This window comes from Callithrix jacchus, chromosome 6, assembly GCF_049354715.1.
Source record: "Callithrix jacchus isolate 240 chromosome 6, calJac240_pri, whole genome shotgun sequence".
NCBI lineage: Eukaryota > Metazoa > Chordata > Mammalia > Primates > Cebidae > Callithrix > Callithrix jacchus.
In genome coordinates this window covers 121316732-121333020 of record NC_133507.1, presented here as the reverse complement: position 1 = coordinate 121333020, position 16289 = coordinate 121316732, and the positions used below count along the sequence as shown (strand labels likewise).

The 16289-nt window shown below is 39.3% G+C and overlaps 1 protein-coding gene across 21 annotated transcripts in view; it reads right to left on the bottom strand.

The window, feature by feature from the left end:
- The window catches only part of SPATS2L (spermatogenesis associated serine rich 2 like), a 171651-nt gene that overhangs the window by 64389 nt on the left and 90973 nt on the right, over nt 1-16289 (bottom strand). For all 21 annotated transcript variants that reach the window (XM_035305244.3, XM_035305245.3, XM_035305247.3 and 18 more), the window contains one exon: nt 456-564. In XM_035305244.3, the coding sequence (XP_035161135.2) occupies nt 456-564 (109 nt within the window). The remainder of the gene's footprint in view (nt 1-455; nt 565-16289) is intronic.

The following is a 16289-nucleotide window of genomic DNA, read 5'->3' as shown; positions in this document are numbered from 1 at the left end:
ACGTTTCCCAGGTTGGTCTTGAACTTCTGGCCTCAAGTAATCTGCCCACCTTGGCCTCCCAAAGTGCTGGGACTACAGGCATGAGTCACTGCTGGCCAAAGACACATTTAATATCAAATTGGAATGACTGGTAGGCAAGGAAATGAGCAGCACTATAAACAACATCCTTGAAAACAAGACTTTTTTTTTCCTTAAAGAGAGAAAAATAACTTCCAAATTCTATTCTTATTGAGTATGTTTATATGTTTTTAAAATCTAGCACCTTTTTTTTTGAGACAGGATCTAACTCTGTCACCTAGGCTAGAGTGCAGTGGTGTGATCATGTGAAGCCCAGCACATATTTATGAGACCTAAAGTACTCATAATGAATTGACAGTTCATTTAAGGAAAAAAATATGGAATATCTGGAATATTTAGTTCTAACATCTTCAGCTCCAGGACATAGGTATACCTACCATCCACAAAGGCTTGTACAGCTTTATCCACATTAAAATCAAACTGTTGTAGCACCAGGACTATTTCATTATTGCTTTTGTTGGGAACAACTGATCTAACTGCATAGATCTGTAAAGGAAAAAAAAAAGAAATAGAAAGGTGAACACCTGAAATATTTTTCATCTATGAATTGCCCACTGGACAGAGTTATAATGATTAGAAAGCTCTCAAAAAGCCAACTTATCTACCTTCTTGCCATGAAGCATAATCAAGGCATTCCAGACCAGTGAACATTCATCCTGGTAATCACCTTGATACCCACTTTATTTGTGTACACATTTTTACAAAGATCTTCTTGTAGGAATGTAGGAGCATGTGCGAAAAGTCAACTCTGGTTTTGCAATCTACCCTCCCCCAAGACTACAGATGCATACAAGATGTGTTCTCAGCGAGGACACAGAGTCTTTTTCTGTCTCAGGCTTCCTTTCCACTGGCTCAGGGGGTTCTTTAGAAAATGTACAGAAATAGCCTCATGCCTCAGCTTCTCTATCTGCACAGTGGAAACAGTCATCTTGAGGGTCACAGAAGTGTGCTGTGAAATTCCATTAATGTTTAAAGATACAAAAAATGTGGAGCATTGTATTTTTGAAATGGTAATCTTAGCTACAGTCCAAAAAATGTTCTTGAACACACTTCTGAAAATCAAACATTGAAAACAGCAAAAGTAAATACATATACGCACAAGGATTTCAATAGGTTAAAGCTTATATTTAATGTTCAATGACATATATATATTTCTTAGTCAATTGAGCATATATTCTTTCTTCTTGACTATTAGAATTAATTGACCTTTATCTCACAGTACTTGTACAACTACAGAATGTTCTATTGATTTTAGTAAAACCTGGTTCACCCAGTTTTCTATCACAAGGATTACTGCAGCTGCTACTGACAAATAGTGGAGTATTGCATGGTGCAAAGGTAAGTGATTATTAGAGCACTGTACAATCTTCAAGTGTTTTCATTAGCAGTTAAATTATGACCCGTTGGTTTTAGAGTTAAATGCAGGTTAGTACAATTGGATTCATGGAATATGGATTATATGGGTATGGCATGTGTAATGTGATGCTACTGACCAGAACATTTAATTGAACAGGATAGCCTATTTCCTGATTATGTTAGAAAACAGACCACCTATTACACACAGATCTACATGTAAGAGTATTTAGGTTGTAATGAGACAACAGCACAAGCTACTGCCATGTACTCACCCAGCACAAGCTAGGGGTGGGTATATGACTTGTAAAGGTCCTGACACTATAGATTAGAAAGCTGGTTTTGAATCTTGAAATTATAAATGCTAAATATTTGAGTTTTACTAAGGACTCTAATACTATATATATATTTGTATGTGTGTGACTCAAGATTCCTTGATTATTTTCTATTCTCACATTTTATGGTTCTTCGTTTTTCTAGCATCCATTGGGGGGAAAAAAACTTCTTCAAATCTAAGCTGTTTCTCACTTTTTCTCTCTGTCTTCTTTAAAAGTCCAATTCTGTGAGTATTTTTTGAATACCTATTATGTGATAAGCCATCAGACTTCCTGGAACTTAGAGACTAGAAGAGGATTTGCACATTGACCAAATGATTGCATAAATATATGCTTATACATTCCATATAAGTGGTATAAAATCATATGACAGGGATTTGACTTTATATGGCTTTATCCACTGAGAGCTGGACGGAGGATGAGTGAGAAGAGATGGATGGGAAGGGAAGGGAAAACATTTTGGCCACAGAGAACAGCATGAGTGAGGAGCGAGGCACCGATGATGAGGGAGGCACCGATGATGAGGGAGGAGCTGAAGGTGATTAGGGAGGGAGGCAGAGGGTAGGCTTCTAGTGTACAAGAGGAAGCCCGAACTGGGCAGGGACCAGATCGCACAGGGCCTACACGGCTGTACAAAGGATTTTTATTCTTAGGAGCTTCCCTCAACTATCTTTTTGTTGAGCTTTTTTTTTTTTTTATTTGAGAGAGAGGCCAAGATCGGGAGAAAAACAACAACAAAAAATCCTCCATCCAGCCCAGAAAGGTCATTAACAGAATGTGTCCAACAACACACCATATCTGGCTCATTGTTACTAGTGCACTGGAGTTATGCCTAAAGATTGTGTTACCCTTCCAACATAGCATTTTAAATAAAATCTAGCATTTATTTCAAGCCACTATGGCTTGGTTCATATTACAAAATTTCTTTTTTTTTTTTTTTTTTTTGAGATGGAGTTTCGCTCTTGTTACCCAGGCTGGAGTGCAATGGCGTGATCTCGGCTCACCGCAACCTCCGTCTCCTGGGTTCAGGCAATTCTCCTGCCTCAGCTTCCTGAGTAGCTGGGATTACAGGCACGCGCCACCATGCCCAGCTAATTTTTTTTTTTGTATTTTTAGTAGAGACGGGGTTTCATCATGTTGAGACCAGGATGGTCTCGATCTATTCACCTTGTGATCCACCGGCCTTGGCCTCCCAAAGTGCTGGGATTACAGGTGTGAGCCACTGCACCCGGCCCACAAAATTTCTTAATAATCACCAGCATTATTACCGCATCAGGCACACGTAAATAATATAATATAATATAATATAATATAATATAATATAATATAATATAAATTATATTAACTACATTATAGTTACATTTGACAAAGGTTTTCAATCCATCTACACAGCTATGTAAACTGTAAAGACCCAGAATTATGGGATAAACATGAAATAATGGCTTTCTCTGACTCCAATCTCTCCCCTGCAAAATACAATGTTGTATTATGTTAAGGCAAAACACAAAATAAACCACTACTTGTAGAGATACTTCCTTTTTAGATGTTTATACTACTCTTGCCTATCCTCCTTCAAAAGAAAAAACAAAAATCATGGTCAGATGTGCACAGAAAACATTATCCATCCTTGCCATTTTGTATATCCTAGCACTGACTGTATCTTTAGGAAATTGTCAATAACTGAGTTTTGATATCAAATCTAACTGAAAATTGTATACAATTCCTGCAGGAAGACACTTAATTAGGATAGGTATTCCAGGTTTTACAGAAAAAAGGGGAAAAATAGTTTCTGCTTATACTTGGGTATGACATATTAATGTTGAATTCTAGTAAATTTCTGGGCCAACCTCTGTTTCTGTTCTAATCGCTTGGCTTGGGTAATGTGGAGAGAGCAGCATTATTTATCAGCCTGCTATTTATAAATCCACTGTTTATTTTCCTATGGAAATGTCTCTGAGAAAGATGGAGAAATTGTGTGCACTCACATGTGCACATAAAAATAAAGGAACCTCACTGTGTCACTACTCATAATTCAGTGGTATCCAAAAGGGTTTAAGCATTTTAATCTAAAAAAAAAGCCCTCATTATGAAGAGCTTTAATTGTAAGGTGTGGATGACCAAGGAAGAGTTATAGTGAGGTTGTGCTGAAAGGCTTGCCTTTGCAGTTGGAAACCAAGCTTCTGAGGACGGATGCTCCTGGAGGAATGGATCAATCAATGCGTGACTAATGGTAGTTTGCATACGGAGAACTCATCAAATTCACGCCCGCAGCGGCTGTTTTGCAGAGGCTGTTTCTGGCACAGCTTCACACACACAGCCTTTTACTTCATTGCCACAGCACAGGCTAACACGTAAGCCACTGTTTGAAGCTGCACTTGACTGCACCCCTAAAGGGCTCTCATGCCATAAGCAAAGTGGTCCCACCAGGCGGCCGCTGTTGGGTGACAGTCAAGATGGCTAGTTAGCGGTTCATTTAGCAACTGCTTTACCTTCCCAAAGTTATGTTCCCCTATTTTACTTCTACTAATTTCACTATGGTTTGGCAAAGTCAATGTGCTATCTAGAAATAGCACGATGTTTTGATGCTATCTCTTGAGCATTTTAATCATGAACCTCTCCTCTCTCTGGGCCTTCCCTACATGGCTCTGCAGGCTCTGCCCCACTGTGCCTCAAGCCTGCCCTGCTGGCCTTTTGCATGCACTAACTGGGCAGCAAGGCAGTGTGACACTCATGGATGTTGTTTGGTTTCAGTTTCCCAAACCAACTTACCTTCCCTGTACCTGAGCTGTCTGATTAAGAGCTGGTAACAGTTTTCCTCATTCATACTGTGCATCTTTTGAGCCTGTCTGTGATGACCCTTAGAAATTCTTCTTGGCTTCCTGATGAGTCAATTAAACTATGTCTCAGTTTCAAAAGTGGCTGTGACCAAAGTTTTCAATCCACCCACAGCAAAGACCCGGCATTATCAAATAAACATAAAATAACTGCTTTCTCTGCTTCCACTCTCTCCCCTGCAATTCAGTCCCAGGCGGCTGTTCTTCCTGAAGTATATTCGTGACCAATTTGCCCTCTTAAGTTCTTAAGAACTTAAGAATAAATTTAAAGATCTGCAACCTGGCATTCAAGGCCAGCAACAATTAAGCTCTAACTTGCTTTCTAAATGTCTCTGACTTTACCCCTTCACAGACAAGCTCCCCGTGCCCAGTTTTGAACCCCCACCCCCAGGCTGGGCTTTTCCAAGATGTGTCTGAATTTCATATTCCAGGTGAAATGCCATGTGTCCCATGAAATTCTTCTTCATCCTCTCTGCCAGAGGTCATCTTTGCCTCAACCCTTATAGCCCTTGGTCAGCAAGAGTCTTTTAACGCTTAGCCCCTTTTCCTTTATAGCTCAAGTATTTGTGTATGTGTCGTGTCTCCCAGATGGTAGGCAACATGAGGGCAGAATCCTCATGTTGGCCATTTTTGGATAATCACCATGCCCATTCACAAGCAACTAATATGGTGCATGTAGTAGGTATTTAATACATATTTGTTGAGTGAGAGAATGCAAACTTATGCTATACCAGGTGGCTGCTCTGAGTCAATGGAAGACTCCACCAACATGTGTGAACCAACCCAGCACTCGGCATCTGCCACTCATGGTAACAGAGGGCAGGTCTCATTTGACTGATGTCATTAAGAATTATATGGGTAGGGAGAACATATATATGTTCTTTAAATTTCAGTAACAGAGACTGGAGGAATATTTATGAGACTTCAACATTCTTACAATTTTACTTCTGTAGAATAAGGTACTCATGGTATTTTGTGGAGTTTTAAAAATATGAAAAGGCACAGTAACTGCCTATCTATCCTTCCAAGGCTCAGCTCAGCAGACAGACATTGGCTGAGTCCCCATTATATGACAGGCACTGAGGATACAAAGAAAAACCAGACATAGTTCCACTGTAAGGAGGCACAGTCTAGCAGTGGAGCCAGAAATGTCTATAATAAAAGTAGGTAATAAGTGCTGTACTGTCTTTATGAACAGGGGTACTGTGGTGCTACAGAGAAGGAATTAAGTTTGCCCAAGTAAGGGAGAGTACTTCATATACAGCCAAATGTCATGGAAGGAGCGCTGGAATTAGATAGACCTATGTTCTAATCTTGGCTCTGCTACATGCTGGCTCTATGACCTTGGGTGAACTACTTACATTTTTTAAACTTGGTTCTGTAGCTGTAAAATGAGGGTATTATCTTCTAGAGCCTATGTAAAAATGAAAAGAGATGATGCCTGCAAAGTGTTTCATATAGAATTTGGCATATATTAGCTACTCAATAAACTTTAAAAAGAAAAAAGTAGGAGCATTTGCATTGAGCCACAAAGGAGAGGGGTCTCTCCAGGTGTGGCTTTGAAGTGGAAGGACCATGTGACTTGAATGTTGGTCAAGATGTATTTGGGGGAGACTACCCTGTCTACTCTCCTTCTTAGAGAACCTCCTTCCTCCACAGATTTGCTAAGGGGTCAGTGAACCCAAGACTCTGTCCCCGCTTTTCCCCTCTCTATGGTGTGACCGGTGTGATAAGAAAGTCTATCTTTAGGGTGGTTAACATGGTTTTGTCCCCCTCTTCTTCTTTCATTTAATTATTTACTAAATGTTTACTATGATCAGGCACTGCACTAGTGGTTGGATACAGCAGTAAGAAAACAGATATGGCCACTGCCAAAACTAGAGAGGGAAACAGATATAAACATAGAAACAAAAAATATATCACTGCAACTTGTGCTAAGTGAGTGCTGTGAAGGAAGTAATCAGAACATAGTAACAATGAATTACAGTGGTGAGGAAGTGGCCTGGCTAGAAAAGACAAAGTGAGTCAATCAGACCCTCTGCCTTAAAGGTCTGAGCTATTCAACACAAAGGGAGAGAAGCTGGAGTGCAGATGAAGGAGGCTGGATTTGCAGCTACCTCACTTTCTCTCTTTCCTGCTCCTTTAACTTTTCCTGAAGTCTCATGAAACGTTAACAGACCATTATAATAATAACCTCTTATAATTATAACCTCTAGGTTATAATAATAACCTAGTTTCTTAGCACAAACTAACTTGTGCTAGTTTGAGAAGGTTTCATTTTCTAGAGCAAGTATGGTGTGCCTGGAGCAACATTAATAGCCAGGGCTGGAAATAAAAATAATAAAGCTAAATAGTTAATCTGATTGGCAAAAGTGAGAAAAGGAAGATTTTAAAGATAAGTCCCATTAGAATGTACATGGCAGCTGGGAGAAGAGACGCCTCAGAGCTTTGCTCACACACTTCTTCCAGCACTAACGTTGCCACTATTATTTACTCATGTGACTCTTATTCTGCTGAGTGACAAGAAGCCTATCTTTACATCCACAGGGTCTAGAACAATAGTTGGCATTCAGTAGATGATTCATAAACATTTGTTGAATGGATGAATGACTGCATGAATAAAAGGAAGCAGGGAGTCTAGTAAGATGGTTATTGACATATTCCAGTTTTACTTATCCATTTTTAAATGCATCTCTAATTAAGAATTAAGTATTACACTCTATTAAAAAGCTTAATGGATTCAAGCCCAAAATGTATGGAGTGCCTCCTAGGTGCCAGGCACAGCATATGGCTGGCTCTTTCCTTGAGAAGCTTGTAATCTTGGAGGTGAGCTTAACCTTATCCCCTAAGATAAAGACAGCAATCAAACAGCCAGCAACCTCTTCCTCACACCAATGGGAACTGGAGTTATTTATGGGTTTGCCATTCCTGCAACTTTGAAAGGAATTTTATAATCAGCTTTGGTCACATTTCTCAAATGCTGAGCCATTCAGAGATGCCTTAAAAACAGCTCATCTGTGTACGCTTTGCTTCAGTTGCTGGGCCACTAATATTATCTACACAGTAATGTAGGCAGTTTTCCTATGAATCTTCTTGGGGAAGAAAATACTCTTTGCAGACCAGTACCTTTGCATCATGGATAATTCCATAATTTAATTGCCTTTTCTAACATCTACTTCCTGCCAGCAAAAAAATATGCATGAGGTGTTGCCATGTTCTACTTGGCTGACTTTTGGGGAATTAACACCAGGGGTACAAATCAAAATTAGTTTTTTTTTTTGTTTTGTTTTTTTTTGGGCAGGAAACCAGGAGGAAAAAAAATAATACAGATTTAAAGATGGGAAAAAAATGAAGTTTTTATAGAATCGTGGTAAGTAAAAGTGGAAAGGACCTTAGAGACAGTCTAGTTGTGGCTTCCTGAACTTTAAAATACATTCCAATCACCTGGGGGTCTAACTGGGATGAAATTTCTGATTCAGAGGCTTAGGGTGGGGCCTGAATTCTACATTTTTAATAAGCTCCCAGCTGATATCTGCGTGTCCAGGTATGTGGTGGACAGAATAATGCCCCCGACAAAGATATCCATGGCCTTCTCCCCTGGAACCTGTGAACATGTTAGGTTACATGGCAAATGGAGTTTGCAGATGGAATTGAGGTTGCTAATTAGCTAACCTTCAAATGGGGAGATCATCCTGGATTCTCTCAGTGGGTCCAGTATAATCACAAGGGTCCTTATAATTTGATGGAGACGGAAGAGAGTCAGTGTGACAGTGATGCAATGAGAGAAAGGCTTGGCCAGCCTCTCTGGGTTTGAAGATGAAAGGGGGCCACTAACCAAGGAATGCAGGTGCTTCTAACAGCTGAAAAAGGCAAGGAAGAGTATTCTTCCTATGGCTCCAGAACTGATACCTTGATTTCAGCCCAATGAGACACATTTGGACTTCTGACCTCCAAAACTCTAAAATAATCAACATGGATTGTTTTAAGCCACTGAATTGTGGCAGTTTGTTACAGCAGCAACTAGAAATGAATGCAATGAATCACACTCTGAGAAACAAAAGACTGCTCTTTGCTTCCTCCCTCCTCATAAAGAGATGTCTTTTCCTATCCCACCAACTATCAACTATATTTAAAATATATATACCTGCCAGATGGCAACTCTCTCCCCAAAGGTTTGGGGAAATTCCAGCCATTCACTCATTCAAGCCACATTCTGTGAGGGAAAGTGAAATGAATCTGACACACCTTTGCATCCAAGAAGCTGACAAAACAGCAGGGAAAATAGGGCAAAGTCATAAATAACCAGCACATCGTTCTGGTAACAACATCCTCTCTGAATCTCACCTGCTCTCTATTCTTTCTTTCATTAACCCAGACAGGTTCCCCTATCTTTCACCTGGACTCTGGAAAAGGCCTCCTAATGGGATTCTCCAGCTTGGTTTCTTCTCTCTCCAATCATCTTTAAACAGTCATTGCACAATTAAGCTCCCCAAAGTGTTTGAGCGTGTTTACTGACGGAGGGAAGGAGATGGCAGTGAGAAAGAATTAGAGGAGGGGAAGAGAAGAGATAAATTATAAAACAAGCTCCCACAGAAAATAAGAGAAACATCATCAAAACTCATGTGGAATGGAAGGGAGGTTCTTCTCTGTTTTTTTAAGAATCCAAAGAAAGGAAGAGTGAAGACACAATAAAAATTTCAGATTGTGAAGGGGGAAATTTATGGAAACCATTCCTCTGGGTGAGAGTTTTAGAATTTGAGGAAATGACCTTGATGAATGACGGAATGCTGAGCAAGCCTGCAGGTCCGTGGTGTTGGACTGCACAGATCTGTTATGGTGCCGATTGGCATGGCTTTCCCCAGCAATTCTCAACAAGCCAGCAGTAGGAACAGAGAAAAGGAATGACCCATGGTTACAAACTCTAAGAAATGTAGTGGCAGATTTTAGGGTTCAGAAACACAGGGGCTATCACTAAGGTGGCTGAAGAAGGCATCTGTAGTCTCTGAAGAGGGGAGGATGAATTGGAGGACTAGAGAGAGGCTAAGGGATGAGAAGAACAGATGTTCAAGAGAGTTAGAAGATGAGAGAGGTTGAGGATAAGGACATGCTCAGAGAAGGGATGTAAGACATTGCCAGTCTGTGGTCCCAGTGTGCTTCCTGGTGTGTAAATATAACCCTGTTTCTACAGTCCAGCCCTCTGCTTTTTAAAAAGAACTAAAGTATTCTCCACAGTTCCATCTTTATGGAGTAAACATGCTCTTCTGCAACTTTCCATAAGCTGTGCTTTCCAAGTTTTTACTATCTGATCAAGCTTTTCTGAGCATATCCTGTTAAAATATGGCACGATAAGAGAAGCACACTGCTCCAGAAGTGGTTGAGTTAGATCATAGGACTGAGACTTGCACCTACCTTGGCTGGGTCCCATTTATCCATTAAAGAAGTCTAAGGTAGCATCAGCAATTTTAGGAGCCACATTAATCACTAGGTCAAATGCAGGTTACTCAAACTCTCCTTACACTGAGTTTGAGACAAGTGTCCCCTGGCCTTTACTTGTGCAATGACTAGAATGCAAAGGTAGGATTCTATGTTCATCTTTCTTAAACGTCAGTATATAGGTTCTGAATCATCATTCCAGCCAGCTGTTATCTTTTGGAACCTTGAATTTTGCCCCATCATAAACAGGAATGTTTCAGCCGTTCCTTTCAATTTTGTATCATTTTAAAAATTAGTTGGCATCTTCTATAATTAGATTTGTTGATTTGAATTTTGTGTAGGCCATGGCCAAGTATAAAGGCCACAGTATTACCACAAAAACTTCCTTCAAAGTTGAAATTAATCTTTTAATCAATGTTTACTTGTTGGTTCATTCCTTTAGTCAGTCATCAGACTCAGAAGCTGAACTGCAGCAGTGACAGGTCCACTGGGGTTTATAGTATAGGAAGGCAAATGTTTGATGAAATGTTACAGAAGAAGCAGTAAGGATGCTCTAGCATCTATAACAGGAAACCTGTCCTAGTCTAGAGAGTAAGGGAAGCCCCCTCGAGAGATTGAAGTTAGCTTAAAATGAGAATGATGGGTTAGTAGCACTATAGTTAGGCAGAGGAAATGGGAGGGAAGGTGGAGCACTCCAGGAAGAGGGCAACACGTCTCTGAACAGATAGGACTGAGTGACTAGAAGATGCTCAAAGGAATGAAGGTCAAGGACTGCTGGAACATTAAGTACGGAAAGCGGGGTGGCGGGACTGTGGAGAAAAAGGCATGAGGAAAAAGTGAGCAAGGCCCTGCAAACCTTATTATAATTTTGAGGTTTATTCTAAGGGCAAGCCATTGAAGGGTTTTACTCAGGAGCGGAGCTTGTATATTAAATGTCATTCCAGTTTCTTTGTAAATGTGTTGGAGGAGATGAGATGAATGCCTGTTAGGATTCCAACCATATGAAGGGGAGAGAAAATGCACCAAGATGGGGCAGTATAGAAAAAGATTCACACATTTCTTCGGAGGAAGCAATTGATTTGTGTCTAACTAGATGAAGGAATATGGGTGACTCCTTGGTTTCTGGCTCAACTGTCTATGTGGTGGGGTTATTTCCTAAGAAGGGACCAGTGATGGTAGCTTTACTCTTTCAGGAGCCTGTGAGGCATCCACGTCCCGATATGTAAGGCAGCTGAATCTGTAAATCTGGAGCTCCAGGAAAGAACTGAGCTAGGGATAGAGAGTTTGTCACCATTAGCATCAAACTGAGTCTCAACCCTGGCTGCAAATTGGAATTACTGGTAAATTTTCAAAATATAGCTATACATGAGCCCCACTCCAGATAATCAAATCTGGGACTTGGCATTCCTTAAAGAAAAAAAAAAAGTTTTCCCAAGGACTCTAATATCCATCTAGAATTGAGAACCACGAGTGAGAAATAATGAAAGTCATAAATAGGTGAGGGATAGTGGATGAGGCAAAGGAGAAAGTGGCACAGAACAGATCTCTTTTTAGGTATAACTGTTCACCTGTCAACTCATTTACCTGAGTGTGCTAACTACTCATCCACACCTCTCCATTGTTTTTACCTGAGTGTGCTAACTACTCATCCACACCTCTCCATTGTTTATATAATATTATAATATCAAAAATAGCAGTTCTGGTTTAGAACAGTTTTACTTTCTGTAAAGCAAAACTCTTTGGGAGGGCACTCTCTCTGTAAGAGGGTATCCCAGATATCCACTGTTGCATAATAAATTTCTAAAACTTTGTGGCTCAGAACAACAATCTATTTTTCACTATTTCTGTGGCCTAGGAATTTGGTTGAGTGGTGTGCCTCCAGGTCTCTCATGGAGATGGATGGTGGGGAAGAGGGATGCTAGTGCAGATGGAGTGTGTCTGAGCCTCTCTCTCTTTGTGCAGTCTCAAGGTTTCTCCAAGTGGTCTGTGTTGATGGGCTAGTCTGGGCTTCCTTGCAGCATGGCAGAACAGTCAGAATGTTTACACGTGGCAGCCCTGAGAGCCACTGCAATATCCTGCCTGGTGAAGAAGCAGCAGAATCACCTGGTTTTGGAAGTCTCTTCCTTCTTACTATATTGGTCAACCAGCTACAAAAGTCTGCCCAGTTTTAAGGGGAAAGGCAGGCTCCACCTTTTAATGTGGGAAGGTAGTATTGTAGTTTCTTTGAAAAATACAGTTGGCTTCAAATAGTTAAAGATAATGAAATCAACAACCCAGATTTCTTTTTACTGATTATTCATCTATACTTTATCAAGTTATTGAACATTGGGGGGTGGAAAAAGCAAATTTATTTAACAGTTATAATGACACTAAATGAAAATTGATACTTTGTGTTAGATACAACTTCGTTAATTCCTAGAAATGAGCTGATGACTTATAGAGTAAGAGATACTCAAATGGACTTCTCTCCTATCTAAAGAAATAGTAAAATTGGAGACTGATTTGAGTAATAATAAAACTTTGGTCTCCCATACACACACACAAAAGTAAAATTAAAATGAAATAAAGTGTCTTAAATCTTTTTTAGTCCATGATCAACTTTTTACATCAGAATTTTGATTTTTAATCTGACACTGGGAGGTATAACTACCAAATTGTTGTTAGTAACAGTCTCTCTGATCTACATTTAAACAAGCAATGAGCTTAATATGTATCTCATTTCACCCATTTAGCTAGCATATATTCAGTATGTATCTACATGTTTTCTATAATTGTTCTTGATTCTTCTCAGATTTTCCCAGAACTACCAGTTAGACTTGCACATAACTTTAGGGTACACAGAATCCTTGAGTTCATTGGAAGTCTGTTTTTAGCCAGCTGGTTATACCTACATGGTATTAGGACTTAGGTAAATATTCTGTCTGGTCACTATCACTGATGAATTCTATATTTGAATTTATTACTGAGGACAAAAAAAATGTTATCTTCACAAGGTATTTTGGTTTTGGTATTTTAATCAGAGTAGAAAACTAAGACACTTTAATCTTCTGCTTCTAACTTAGAATATTCAGTAAAATATTTTTTCTCATTTTCTTTGCAATTTAAAGTCTCCATGTGGGGGGGTGGGGGTAGATGGTGATTATTGACATTCACTATCCCCGAGGGATTTTTTTTTTTCTGCTCATTCACTTTTCAGACAAATAGTACCATAAAGGTATAAGTCACTATTACCCTTTAATCAATACCAGAATAAAGGAGTTAATTACCTTTTAGTCAATACCAGAATAAGGGAGTTGGGTTAATCTCTAAATTATATTAACCTTAAATATTTCTTCAATGTGGTGTGGAGGAAGCTGATGATTTAAATACCATGGAAACTAGAAGCACACTTTCTCTTTTTGAGGGGACTTTATTTGTTCACCCACATACCATTTTTTATTTGAACAGGTTTGATCAATTAAAAAAGAACATGATGATTTGAATACAAGTCAAAATTATCATCTAATTGGCCGGATCTTGTTTTCTTAATGATTTTATGAGTTTGTTTGCTTTTCCTCTAAAGGCGGTAAAAACAATTAAAACTAGTTTGTGCATCCAGCCTTTGCCAAATTTCTAAAATTAAAATTTGAGTCAATAAAGATTTTAAAAACCACAATTGGCCATTGGCAGATGAGTAAAGACAATGTGGTAAATATACACAGTGGAATATGATTTAGCCTTATAAAAGGAAACCCTGCAATGTGCAACAGCATGACAACACTGATGCATCCTGAGGATGCTATGTAAAGTGGAATCAGCCGGGCACAGGACAAATACTGCATGACTCCCCTCATACGAGGCATGTCAAAGTCAAACCCATAGAAGTAAGGAGTAGGATGGTGGTTTCCAGGGCCTGGAAGGAGGAGGAAATGAAGAATTGCTGTTCAATGGGTATAAAATTTCAGTTATGCAAGATGAGTAAGTTCTAGAGGCACTGTGCCTATGGCTAACAACACTGTATTGTACATTTAAAAACACAATCAGAGAGTAAACTTCATGTTAAATGTGCTTAGCATAATATTTAAAAAAAAAGAAAGAAAAACATTAAGTTATATAATTGATCTTAAATCATCATTTCAATATATTTTTGAAAATTACCTTCAAGGATTGAAAAGCAGAGTTCTGAAACATTCCTAAGACAAGAGGGCATCAGGAATTTTAAGCCAGTGAACCAGACATGGACATTAAAGATGGTTTAATCAGGTTCCTTTATTTTATAAGAAACTGATGTACTGAGAGGTTATGTGCTAAGTTCAACCTGAGGCAGCCAATTTGTATCAGGACTCAGGCTGGTACCCACGTTCTTTGACCCGCAGTCCAGTCTCCGTTTTGATCTTTCATGGTGCTGGTGTGTAGGAGGTGGGAAAGACCACGGGTTCATCCAATGACAGAGCAGCCAAGGATTTTGGAGTTCTACTTTAACTTCCACACTTTGGCGGATTAAAACATTGAAGCCAAGAGAATTAATACAATGTGTACACATTGTATACAAAGGACACAGTTCTTCAGTATAATGATGTCCCTTTGTTACCTTACATGTAGTTTGAAACAAAGTATATACTTTTAAGGGAAAATAAGATTACTGAATCATGTTTACCCTAAAAGTCAAGAAGACTCCCCATACTAGTGACAGTATGACTAGGTTTGCTAAAGGATGGGAAATCTAGAGTTTGCATTTTAATTCACTAATTACTTAAGAATGGTGGTTCTCAAACTTTTAATCTTTTCAATAAACATAAAAATCTCAGGCTTTTCTCATTTAATTGAATTCCAAAATAGGTATTCCAATTTCCTTTTTAAATTGTGTGTGTGTGTGTGTGTGTGTGTGTGTGTATTTTGCTACACTCTGAAGTATTGTGGCAGCTACGGAAATCATCACAGTTGACTGACAGCCTAGCTGCCACTCCTCTGGGTCCCCCAGTGCATTTGCAGCCCAGCCACACTCCCCGCCCCCAGGAGGCTGCTAGTTAACAGCTGAGGAGGCTGGGGACTAGTGAAAGCTCATCTCTGAACATTCCTCCAGTGGACAACATTGGCCTAAATACAACTCATCAGCCTGCCAAAATTCAATACTGCATTGTAAGTTTGAGACATTCCCTGCTCAATTTTCCTTTCTTCTCCCTCTTCTTTCAAAGCTATCAGACTTGCTTGGAAGTCTAAAGCCTCTCCCTGTCTGCTCTGGCTGCCTACTCTCTGCCCCATCTCTTCTAATCCCATCTCATCTTAGCATCTGCCTCTTGGAGGAATCAAAAGACCATGAATATATGGATTTTTTCCTAATTATACCTATCTTTTCCCCCACTGACATTGTAATACTTGGCTTAGACCCAGGAAGCATGTCTCACTTCCTTCTTTCTCCCCGTGAGTTACGAATTACCATTAGACAATAGTGGCTAAATTATTTAATGTTGATTAATTAGCCAATATTTGGGGGACACAAAGTCTATGTATTATTATTATTATAGGAGCTATTAAGTACACAGATAAATCAAAAGTCCATTAGGAGCTTACAATCAAGTTAAAAAGCAATGTCTTACAGAGAAAAAAGTGGTTTTAATAATAATACAAGCAATACACTTTTAAGGGCTGAATCTATGCATCTATCTTTCGGTCTGTCTGTCTGTCTAATCTATCTGAACAGATTTCCAGTATGCAAGGTTAGGACAGAAGAAACCATTGTTACAGGCTTCTAACATTGTCATTTTTTTATCTGTAAAAATTGAATAATTTAATACAAAGGATCATGGTGAGAAATAACTAGAATGTTGGTAAAGTACCTATAAATCCCATGGGATTGGAACAGAGGTTACTTTTTCCTGCTGCCAAAGGGTTTCATTTTTGACATGCTCTTGTATTCTTTAGCATTAACCATCTATCTTATATATCTCTCTCAGCTGCAGTGCACAGGGGCTACCAGGAAAGACTGTAAGGAGTGGGGGTGGGGAGGCAGGGGAAGCAGGAGAGAAACACTGTGAATTCCAATCATGTAGCCTGGAAAAAGCAATGCGATGCTAATCCTACAATAGTAAATTTCTTCTTATCCCCTGAAACTGATGCTGACATTTCCATTTATTCATTCAGTTCCTTTAGACTCCTTGTCAAATCTCTTCTGGTTGCCAAGCAACAGTAACAGCAGTTCTGTACATAAGCATTAGGCAACAACGATTGTCAATGTTTCTCCTTTTTGTGAACGGGAAATTTAATGACCCTTTCCTAT